This window comes from Lissotriton helveticus, chromosome 9, assembly GCF_964261635.1.
Source record: "Lissotriton helveticus chromosome 9, aLisHel1.1, whole genome shotgun sequence".
Taxonomy (NCBI): domain Eukaryota; kingdom Metazoa; phylum Chordata; class Amphibia; order Caudata; family Salamandridae; genus Lissotriton; species Lissotriton helveticus.
Genome location: NC_136070.1, coordinates 944,412,633 through 944,424,794, shown reverse-complemented (window position 1 = coordinate 944,424,794; position 12,162 = coordinate 944,412,633). Strand labels below are relative to the sequence as shown.

The following is a 12,162-nucleotide window of genomic DNA, read 5'->3' as shown; positions in this document are numbered from 1 at the left end:
TTATACTAATAGTCCTGTTGTTGTCATGTGATTAGAATCTCATTTCAGGTTATATTTGCTTTGTGTAATAATGTGAACTATGTCTATAAGTATGTCAGATAGAATGCATATTAGTAATATATGGATTTCTTTTACATCTTTTAATTCAGGTCATTAGTGGCTACACCTGAAGAAGGCGCTGGTCGCCGAAACGCGCTTCGAATTTACCTTTTCTGCCACTGTTTTATTTTATTTTACTGTTATTGTGTCCACGATATTATGTTTTGATCTGTTTGATATTGAATGTTGATACAATTTTTTAAAAGTATGTTTGTATAAAAATATGTATTTTGTGATGAGCTATAGATTGTGACAATAAATATTTTGGTCTAAACTTTTTGGATTTTTTAGTTCTCCTAGCTAGTACTATCTAGACAAGCCTTGAAATAATTGCCTAGGTTGCTATTTTCCAGTTATGAATTTTCCCTGACCTAGGAATTATATAAACAATTTTTCAGGGGGTCCTTGTTGCATACATTAATGATACACAATCCTGCCTGCCTGAACGGGATGTATGCCTGCCTGTGAAAACATACCAGCCCGTCACCATGCAAGGTATGTGGTTCTTTTATTTTAAATTGGGCAATTAATATTGAGACCACCACCTGCAGTACCACAAATCGTAGCCCCGGCCCTATGAAAGAAGTGCCGGTGCTGAGCACTTGAAAGCACCTGCTCAAATTAAGCACTGGTGTCCTCCCATCTCTGTCAGTTATTGGGTTGAAATGGAAGAAGCTTTTAAGAAACGCCTCATTTACTAATGGGCTGATTACGCCTTCAGCGGTCCCTGTGACCGCCAAAGTGGCGGTGGAGGTCCGGTGGCAGTCAGGGACAGCCACACCAGCGGTCCGACCGCCCTATTACAAGTAATGTGGTCGGGCCTCCAGAGAACCACCGCAATCGCAAGGGGTCCACGATCCCTGGCTTGGCGCAGCGGTCTAGGAAAGCAATATGCTTACTAGTGTGTCACCGCCAAGCATATTAGGAGTTTCCCCACTGCCAGCTTTTTCATGGCAGTGAGCCTGCCATGAAAATGCTGGCGGTCGGGAAACAAAGGGGGCCCCACAGGGCCCCCTATCGCCCCTGTGCATGGGGATACATGCAGGGGGGCACGTGTGCATGCATCTCCTTTCCTGTAGGGCATGGTCTGCACAGTCCATGCCGTGCAGAAACTGCCTTGACACTCCCATTATTGTGCCTTTCTTATAGGCACCACTGTGGGAAAGCAGGCGGCTTTGGCAGTGTGGGAGGGGGTGGTGGCGTGGTGGGGCAGCCCGCTCCCACACCCCCAAAGTCGTAATCATGCCCTAAGTCTTTTTGCAGTTGCAAAGGGTGTGATTTGCCTAATGCCTTTTGCGCCTGACTAAAATTCGGAATAAGAAGGGTCATGAAAGGACCGTATCCCTCCTCCTTCTGAGTTACTACGAAATCTATCAATGCTTTGCGACCTCAACTGCAGCAGAAAGTTATTAATGGAATACCAATATGTCACAGCAGGTGGTAGCCACTTAAAAGTCAAAGCTATTCAAGATGGGCCTCCACCGGTTTAGAAATGTCAGCTGGTGGCATCGGTGGAAGAGACAGTGAGCAAGGGGAAAACTGCATGCTCCCTCTGGTGTCTTTAGAATGGCAAGTTTTTTTTGTTTGTTTTTTAAAGCAGCTCCTTTGCCTTTAGGACACAGGAGCTGCTTTCAAACCAAAATATCAGCATTCAATGAATGCAAGATGGAAGACTGCTGTCCCTCGCAGGCTTCAATCCCTCCATTTACAACCATTCACAGAGAGTCACAGATCCAATCTTGCCTTATACATACTGAAAGAGGCAGGAGTTATTGCAACTCCCCGCAATTGTTGTTTTTGAGCTGCAACTGGTTGGTAGATCAGTTGCAGTCCAAAACTCAAGCCAGGTTCCTAGGCAGTGGAGTGCTTATCGACCAGACCTTAATACCTTAGGTCCTTAATGAGGTGTCATCTGGTTGCAACTTATCCTGTAAGACAGTCTATGATGTTGCATGAGCTGGTTCCTTCTATGTCATGACAAGCTGCAGAGAATTTTCCAGATCTAAACATTTTTAGGTGGGGACGATTAATACAGAAATGTGACCAACCATGTATAAGGCCTGACCTTTGTGCCACACCCAACACATGTGCATCCTTGTATCAAAAGGACACAGTACCCTCTTGTCTAGAGGAATAAGGATTAGTGCTTGCTCTGTAGGTATTTTCTCACACTCATCTGTGGTTGGAATGGATAGTGGTGAACTGCTAACCTGTACAAGGTGACAACAGGTCATAGAACACAACTGCCTCCTGGTGGAAAACCGGAACAATGACATCCATTGTTCATAGAACCAGTTCAGTTAGAATAAGCAATGGTTGTAACCACTGTTAAAAATAAGCTAAGCTACATGCAGAATCTTTGGGGCTGGGGGAAAGTGGGGAGAGAAAGAAATGACAAGCTACATTCATTTGCTCTGAGAGGCTTATCTGGCAAGGTTTTTTTGGATAGGTGCTGCTCCTTTGTACACCTTCAGACCTCTGGAGGGCTCATGCCTGAAATATCTATATTATCTTACTTTACACAAAACACAGTCAGGCTCTTAGGTCAGGCAATGTAGAATTGATTGTTTAATACAGCTGCACACAAAAATCTCATGGAGAATGTAAAATTAGAACTCTAGGCACACCCCTACGGAAATCACTGAGTCCAGACCTAAGACATCACCTGATTTCCTTCAAGTGAAACCTGAAAATCTGCCTTTTCAAAGAGGTCTAGCCCTCACGGTACTCATTTGTGGACCACCCCTACCTCTAACTAGAGGACAGGGCACCTTTAGGTATTGTCTCCATCAGCAGATACTGCTACCGCTTTTAAGATCCTATGGAGCTATCAGTTGTAATCCACCTGCTGGCATCTCACGAGAAACCCACCTTACTATGACAGCTCTAGAAGAAGTGACATGTCACCAGTTTACTAAAGGAACAGAATGGAGCTTAGGGGCTTATTTATGAGCCCTTTGCGCTGCCGTTAAGTCACATTTGAGATGCTGCAGTGGCGTAAAAAATGTGCCACGTTGTGCTATATTTACAAAGTGACGAACCAAAGCAGATGAATCACTTTGTAAAGCCCTGCACTACATTATACCTGCGTCAGGTATAATGTATGAAGGGTGGGCGTCCCCCCACAGAAAAGGCTAGTAGAAGTGTTGCAGTGAAATCTATGAGATTTCACTGCAACACTTCTAGGACGCTACTGTGCCAAAATGTTATGCCTGCCTCACAGCAGGTGTAAGACTGACGCAGACCCTTTCACATGGGATTTGCCCATGTAAAAGGACGCATTGCTGGAGTTGCTTCTGTTTTTAGACACCCCTTAGCAATGCACCACTTTTCTACCTACAGCTATGTCAGGAAATCTGTAAATCCTTGCGACATGGAGCACCGTACAGTAAATACAGCGCATCGATGGTGTCGCAAGGAGGGCACACTGAAAAGTGTTGCATCACTGTTTTAACGCAGAGATGCTACACTTTCCATAAATGAGGCCCTTTTGCTAAGTAGATAGTTGCCCCTTTGAGATTAGCACAGTAACGTCAAGATGTTAGGAGTAACTGAAATACCCACTTTCGGACAATATAATACAATGGCACGTTTTTGCTTTAACTTCATGGAGTTTCAACAGTTAGCTATAAAAAGAACTATGTCCAAGTTGAAACATTTAGCAAACAGAGAGGCTAAAATGTTTGGAACATTGACTATTGCCGTTGCATTTCTGGCAGAGAACAGAGCAAATACAATCAAGACTGGTCATCTGGAGTTGCAGAAACTAGACCTGGATTATTGAGTGCTGGTGGCCACCATCGGCAGCCACCGGTACTAGTTAAGCACTAAAAAGCAAACCCAACATGTTCTGGCATAGGAGGTTGCAACTTGTGCTCCCATTAGCCACTTTCTTCCCCGGTCTCCAAGAAGTATGTGGAAGGAGTGGGAGGCCAGTAATGCCCATCCAGAAGCAGCAGGTCATTTATGCCAGCCTTTTCCTATCACTCAGAATGAAACTCATATGGAAAGAGAAAATAGCGATTCACTGGGGAGGTGGAGCATGTTGATGCATTCCAAGGTTTACTAGTGTTAGTAAAACTGTGAATGTGCCAAAATCCATTGGTGGATGCATGAAAACGCCCGTGCTCCACCTGTGGAATGACTCCGAAGTTGAAATGTAATGTAACACAGCACAAGTAGCTACGTTGCGTTACATTTCTTTAAAAAGCCACGCAAATCAGACCGTGCATGGCTTTTTGAATTCCAAATCATCCCTTGCATTGCCCTGCGCCCTTGCGTGATGCAACAAAAACACAAAGGCTCAGTAAATCAAGGTCTGAATGTTTACAGGCAATAGACTACTTACAGGCATATTTCCAGGCTGATATCCGGGCATTACCATTCCACCCTGGAAAAAAGAGAACACCATTGTGAAAAAAAAGCCAAGAGGTACTTTAAGTCTATGTATATGGTATGTGGAAGGAGTGGGAGGATAGTAATGCCCATCCAGAAGCAGCAGGTCATTTATGCCAGCCTTTTCCTATCACTCAGAATGAAACTCATACGGAAAGAGAAAATAGCGATTCACTGGGGAGGTGGAGCATGTTGATGCATTCCTAGGTTTACTAGTGTTAGTAAAACTGTAAATGTGCCAAAATCCATGGGTAATTGCTTGTGAACGCCCATGCTCCACCCGTGGAACACCTCCCAAGTCGAAATGTAATGTAACCCAGCACAAGTAGCTACGTTGCGTTACATTTCTTTAAAAAGCCACGCAAATCAGATCTTGCGTGGCTTTTTGAATTCCAAATCAGCCTTTGCATTGTCCTGCGTTGCTTGCGCGATGCAACAAAAACACAAAGGCTCAGTAAATCGAGGTCTGAATGTTTACAGGCAATAGACTACTTACAGGCATATTTCCAGGCTGATATCCGGGCATGCCCATTCCACCCTGGAAAAAAGAGAACACCATTGTGAAAAAAAAGCCAAGACGTACTTTAAGTCTATGTATATAACACCAACCTGATCTTTAAGCTGCACAATGAGATGCACCTCATAACCTAGAAGTTTTCAATAATTTCTTTACAAGAGAATAACATAACTGCTATGTTTCAAAGACTGTGTGCTGTAATTCCTCTGTCCATCTCCATGTGTGGTTTCCTGCTTGCATTTGTTTGGTCTCTGTCTCTATGTATCTAGTATGGCAACAACTGTGTGATCTGCTTTGTCATTGTTTTTGCTACCCAGTAAGTGTCTATGTGCGACCTTATCTGTGTCTCTTTTGGCATCTCTCTGCCTGTTTGCTTCTCCTCTGTTGCTGTCTGCATGTGCTTGATCTTCTACAGCCTTTGTGCATCTTCACTGCCACAGCATCTGTGCAATTTCTCTTTTGTTGCATGTTTTCAGCTGCTTTATCACTCCACACTTGTGGATAATGGTGGGCGGAAGATGGAGAATTTGGGCAGTTACATAGTCTGCCCTGGATGGAGATCGCGCTGCACTGAACTGTCTGGTGGTGGGTTCAGTCTTGTGTAAGGCTTTTGGGGGAGAGGACCACTAGTTTGGGGCCACTTATCCCATATATGAGTGAACGTGTTGCCTACCCCCAGAATCCATATGGCAGGGCTTGCACTGGGTGAAGTGTCTGTTCCTTTGAGAGGTGCTCCTGCCCAAAAGGAAATTAGGCATTCTAGTGGTTTAGTATTTTTGACACTGGTTTGATGGGCCAGACCATGCAGGGCTTTTTGAGAGATTATTGTCAATAATGATTGTTTCATAATGAAAAAGAATAGGATGGCTGACCTTGTTTCGCTGCAAGTAGGCAGCCGCTTGAACCAGTAGGCTCTGAAGGCCTGGTAAAAACAGGATAAAAAAAGGTGACCATTGGGCCTGGATAATTTTGCAGTAGGCCAGAAAAGGGTGCAGGATTGGATTAGCCCTGGCGCTGCCTGGGTGTTCAAGCCCCCTGCTACTGCCCTGTCAGTAGATACTGTCATTGTTTATGTGTAGGCAACCTTGTGCCACTATATGGCTTTTTCTACATTGCCTTCATGTAGCTCAGATGTCTTTGCCTGCTCTGTTGCTGCCTTTGTGCTATTGTCTGGCATCTGCCTCTATTCAGGTGCCTGGCCTCTATTTGGGTCTTTCTGCCTTGGTATAACTACTTTTTGACTCTGTGTTTATGTGACTATGTGGTCACTTCTATAGAGCACCAAGTGGACAGCTTTTAGCTATTCAGTAACTGGCTGTATTGTCAGTTATTGCTGGAGATGTCTTCTAGATAGGTCTATATGGGTTGGCCTCAAATGCAAAGTGTTGCATCACAAGAATGGTTCCTTTGGAATTCACCAGGTCATACTTCTAAATATTTTGAGAGGCAACAAATGCATTCCCACAAAGAGATCAGTGTCGTCTAGCACCTTGAGAGTTTTTTTTCCGCGTGTATACAGCATGTCACTGTTGTTGTTCTCCATTCACCTCCATCTTTGGCAGGGATGGTTCACCCTGCTTTGCACCTAAAGTTCTACCAAGTAAGCCTTGTGTGTCCTTTGCTTTTTGGTCCGTCTGATATTTTCGTCTCTTTATGTACAGAGAGGATATTGTGTAAACGTTGAATAAAAACTTTAGGCATTGTTTTTCTGTACCAATTAGGGGCTTAATTTTCGTTCTAAATGAACTAGTGGTTTCCACATTTAAAAACATTCTCCACTTTGATCACTGTTAGTTCAGTGTTTTGCCTCTCTCAGTTACTTCAACCCCCACCCTCCGTGTTGATCCCTTACTTGTGTGCTCCTTTTCCACTCTCCCCATCCATCTATATATATATAGTATATATATTACCTAGTGCCCACTATCTGGTGCTTCCACCACCTGCTGCTGCTCCATGTTGGCCCTAACACCCTGCCGGGTCAATATTTGATGTAAACCAACTGATTTACCATGAGTCGAAACGCGTCATGCTGACACTACAGCAAAATGAAAGGATTGTCACTGCCGAATGGCTGGTGGGCCTGTATTCACGTCTCCAAAGGAGTATCTGTCTCCTTGGAAATATTTTGGGGATTGATGCTCCCTAATAGGCCCCGACCAGAAAGGCTGGGTGTCCTGAGCATCTCATGACTTCTGGATCATATATATATATATATATATATATATATATATATATATATATATATATATATATATATATATATATATGTTACCTAGTGCCCACTACCTGGTGCTTCATGTTGCCCTTAACACCCCGCCAACCTATTAGCTTTTCTTTAAATTTTTGGTGGACATGGCAGCTATTACTTGCTGCCAGTGCATTAACTGCTTTTGCACAAAAAAAGAAAATCTCAGAAATGATCCATGCGTCATCCACAAAAAATCTAAGAAAATGGCACCCACATCACGACGCAGGTGCATGCGCACTTGATGACATGGGAAAGCATATGTTACCATGCATGTACGCACCAGCTTCATGACTGGGGCCGCATCATTATAGCTTTTTTTATTTATATGGTTTGTTTATTTTTTTTCACAGTGGTGCACAGCATAGTTAAAAGCATTTTGCTTTTTCTCCATGCTGCACAGCATCAGCAAATTGGCAAAAAGCATTGACAAAGCCAAGAATGTAAAAACAACAGATCAACTGGGTGAGAGCTATTGTCTTTGCATATGTTTGTTGCGTCTTCTGTTGTTAGCTGCATATAGCTTTGTCCTAGCCTTAATGGAGAGAATCTGTCAATGCGAGTGTTCTACATGTTCAAGCTCGCCATTTGCTGATGCCTCAGAGTCTCATGCGTACATGTCAAAGCATTTTACACACATGCACCCACATGCTGGTGTTCTTACTCTCCCTGTTTGCTATAAGTATGGGAAGGCTCAGAAACAAATGCTTTCCCCAGATAATTGATGCCTGGAGTCAGAATACTGAATGTTTAGGTGCATTTCTAGATCTCTCCCAAGGGAAAGCAGAGAAATACAGGCATCCTCAAGAGGCATGGACAGGCAGCAGGGTGTGGGGGGCGTTGGATGGTTAGAATAGAGGCAAGTGGCTGCTTGGTTTTTTGCTGTAACTATCTTGAGTTTGCTGTCTGCTGTTGCTACTTGAATGCTAGTGATTGCTTGATTGCCTCCCACCATCCTGAAAAGTGTTTGCTAGTACGTACGGGCATTACTCCTGGAGTATATGAAGGATCTGGCATCATTCCCTGAAACAAAAGCAAAAACACAATTAAACAAATCATCATCAGTCCACATAATTATGATCTTCAACTGCCACCCCTGTGAATACTTACTCCATTTTGTGACCTGCACTCCCTTCCTTCTCAACCTCCCTCCGCTCTTCTGGATTCTCTCAGAAAATACCTTTGCCTTCCCATCTACCCCACTCGCCTATAGCAAAATCATATTCTTGCTTGGGATTTGGGAGACAAATGATGGACACTTTGTATAATTGTGAAGGAAATTCATTATTTCACCTGGTTGTACCCTCCTAACAAAAGGCAATGATATTTGTCTCTCTTTATGATTTTTACTGACATCCCCACATACTGTATTCAAGCCAAATGTGGCTTAGAGGACAAGTATATGTAGCTGGTTTTGGGTTGTGTACCATTAGACATAGTTCAAAAGCCTAGGCTATGTGTTTCCTGTTTGAGGTCCTTCTGAATCTCTGCATAGTACTGTGGGTGAAAAGCAAGAAGCCTCAAATGAACACAACTTGATGGGAATTCATCAAGGTGCAGTTTCTCTTCTAAGAATCTCATAAGAAAATACCTTATCGGCTGGTTGCCACTTCAAAATGACAAGCTCCTGATTGGTTAATGAAGGAAACAGACTACCTCTAAACATTTTCTATAACTTTTTTTTTAACAAATTGTTATTGCCTTTAACACGTCATGTAACATTCCCCTTTAAGGAGTCAATGTATAATAAACAGGAGAGAAAGGGAACATATCTGATTCACTGTATTTGTAGTTACCCTCGCTTGGCCCCATTCATGTACGTTAACTATAATGATCACATAGCATTTTCTGTAACTGTTGATATATAATGCATAAAATTTATTTATGTGGCAGACCTAGCCTAGTCTTACACTCAACTCCTCTTTACCCAAAGGATATAAGACCTAATGAACAAATAGAGATTTGCAAACCAGTCACAGACCCTTTTGCAAATGCTACAAAAAAGACCTGGCGATGTACTATGGGGCTGAAAATGTGAATTCCGTAAAAATGCACAGGTAAGCAAATAATACGGTATTGCAAAAATGTGAATCTTTCATGAGATTCTTAAAATGTGAATCTGTAACAGTGATTCACAATGTCAATGTGCAAAAGAACGGCAAAGCGCAAATAGTCACAAAACAGCCCAATTGTCTGTGCATATTACAATTAAGCGGAAGCAGGCGATAACCAGGTTGAAGTTATAAAACCACAACTAAAATCCAGCACAACCCTCCAGAATGGATGTACTCTATGCTATGGTGATGAGGAGGCGTGCACTAGGAGCTCTCCAGTAGAGAAGGCAAAGTCAGGAGTGGATTTTAAGACAGAGATAGACTCTATTTGATCAGTCAGAGGAGGAGGTGCATGCCAGATACAAGCCAAGCAAGGTAGTTATTCTTGGTTGAATTACTTCTTTGAGATAATTAGGAGTTAAGTATGCTACTAAGGCTTCACAAACTGGGAAGGGCAGAGTCTCCAATGTGACTTCACTGCCTGACAGAGAGAGGTACGTTTATACACACATTATGGGAGTGCACATGAATACAAAGATACTGGACCAGAATAGTGAGGGAACTAAGTGACATTCTAGGGGCTCAGTTACCAATGGATGCTTACTATGTATTGCTAGGTAAACCTTCTGATATAGACCTACCCAGACAGTCTTAGCTTGTGTAATCTAGGCATGATAGTGGTCAAAGGGGTATAGCCAAGACATTGGGAGCGCCACAGATTCCGACCCTAAGAGACTGGAAAACTGGGATGGTCATGTACATGGGTGAAGAGCAGCATGAATATGTGCCTGTGGTTTAGCCGCTGTTGTTTAAGTTTACTTACAGTTGTTATATAAATGTCATTTTTGTATGCCAGTCCAAACTGGGGGGTCCACCCAAAACTCTGCTAATATATAAGGCTCAACGCGTGGACAGTCATGGACTAATCTGGAGTTTGCCCGCTTAAGCACGCCACATTCTAGCCAGCTTTGGCAGATTCTCCTCTGCTTATGAGACGCTATAACTGTAACATCGTGGCTCTGATTTGTAATGATTTGATGTATATGAATGTTTAACTGACATGCCCAGATAGCTGTGATGAAATGGTTGAAGCTCGTACTGGACCATGAAAATCTAAAATGCTAATAAACAGATTTGACAAAAAAAAATGGGTGAGGAGCAGCTGACATACAGAATCAGAGGTTGTCTGTGGAAATTCTTTAAGATCTGGTGCCCTTGGATTCGGTATTACGGGCTTGAACTTCAAGACATGCAGGTGGGAGACACAAAACGTAGCAATGCCCTGGGAGAAGAGAGGCCCTACCGAACAGTCGTCCCTGGGAGGGAGGGGAGCGGAACCCAGTGGAAGTCAAATGCCATGTCCATAAGTAGTAATATTTCAAGGCGACAGGAAAGGAGTATTTTCTGTACCTACATGAGAAATGTGTATTGCCTGTTGAACATATTTGTACCAAATGTGAAATTGATGTGTCCTGCTAATCATGGCAAAGTTTCAATAAAAAGATTTTTTGTAAAAGAGGATGCTACTAAGGATTACTGAACGCAGCCATGCTACCCCTCTAAATGTGCAGGATTTGTACTCTCTACATCTTCGAGGCTCAGGGACTTATCAAATCACTATTACAGTAGCAGGAGTTGGATCACACAATTTTCGATAAAGGATTTTTAGAAATTTACTGAGCGCCTTGCTGACCAGGATCTATAGACATATCATTTTCCCAAGTCCCAATGTGCTTTGCAGACAATAAAAAATATTTTTTTACCAAACAGCACGTTTTCCTAATGACATAAGATGAGCAAAAGAACGATTGGTTTAATAATCCAGATCTCTTGACTGGGTGTAAATGATTGATTTGTTCTGCATTCCATACTTCATTTGTGTGTATTTTGCTTTCTTGCCTTAAGTGCACCAGGTATGTCCAGACGTGGGTCCCGGGCTTACTGCGCCACTGGATTCAAGCTATCCTGGCTGATGCGGGGTGACACCCCGAAACTGGTCCCAGGACGCTTGTTTCTGTCCCAGGGAGGAACTGGCTTCCCAGTTCGGGATGGACTGTTCCCATGAGGAGCAGGGTCAAGACTGATTTGCCTATGGCTGGGTCTGAACTGTGGTAGCAAAAGAACAATGGATTTAACCCAGATATCTTGACTGAGGGTGAATGTTTGAACCTTCTTCTTTTTAAAGGTTACATTTTTTCCAAAATGCGATAATACATACATGTATATTTCCGCTTGCACAACAGGGATTCAAAAACTCTTTTCAGGCTTGCACTTGGAAAGATTCAGCTGGTGTAGGTTTGCAGACATAACCTGTAAATGTTTTGTGAATTCCAAGCAGTCTGAAATCTGCACCCATGTGAGGTTGGAATATTATGGAGGCAGATTTTTGTCTGTTGTTAAGAATCAGGTCAATTGTGTTTAATTAAGTTCCAGCAGGAAGAGTTGTACAAATAGTCCAGATATTCCGGTGGAGCGCCAATAAGTAATATTGGTACCATGACTGAGCAACAGCACACCTCTGTCTTAACACAACGTTCTCATCATGAGCCAAGCATTCTTTTGTGATGTAATACTGCACCCACTCAATACCAATACTGAAGGCTGTGGTATTCAACAGGTGGGGTATTCACTACCTAGCTCAAATTTTCTTGCTTAGAATGAGGCATTACATGGAGGAAAGGGGTTTTCCAAACTAAATTCCAGATCTATGCCTCCTACCAAGCAATTCTCCTCTTTCACATCTCACTTGTTTTTTGTCTGGCGAATTGCGAATGGAGAAAGTTATCAGATGCCAGGTTTTCCAGCATAACTTCTTAAGCCAATTAGGGTGGAAACTGCTTTGTGGCCTATTC

General features: G+C 42.9%; 1 protein-coding gene across 5 annotated transcripts in view; it reads right to left on the bottom strand.

Annotated features, from left to right (window-relative positions):
- LOC144782056 (galectin-4-like) overlaps nt 1-12,162 on the bottom strand; it is a 141,243-nt gene that overhangs the window by 48,901 nt on the left and 80,180 nt on the right. For 3 of the 5 annotated variants that reach the window (XM_078661195.1, XM_078661199.1, XM_078661196.1), the window contains exons 5-7: nt 8,238-8,279; nt 4,991-5,032; nt 4,448-4,489 (exon numbers count right to left, since the gene is read on the bottom strand). In XM_078661195.1, the coding sequence (XP_078517321.1) occupies nt 4,448-4,489; nt 4,991-5,032; nt 8,238-8,279 (126 nt within the window). The remainder of the gene's footprint in view (nt 1-4,447; nt 4,490-4,990; nt 5,033-8,237; nt 8,280-12,162) is intronic. The other 2 variants (XM_078661197.1, XM_078661198.1) reach the window with 1 other exon arrangement.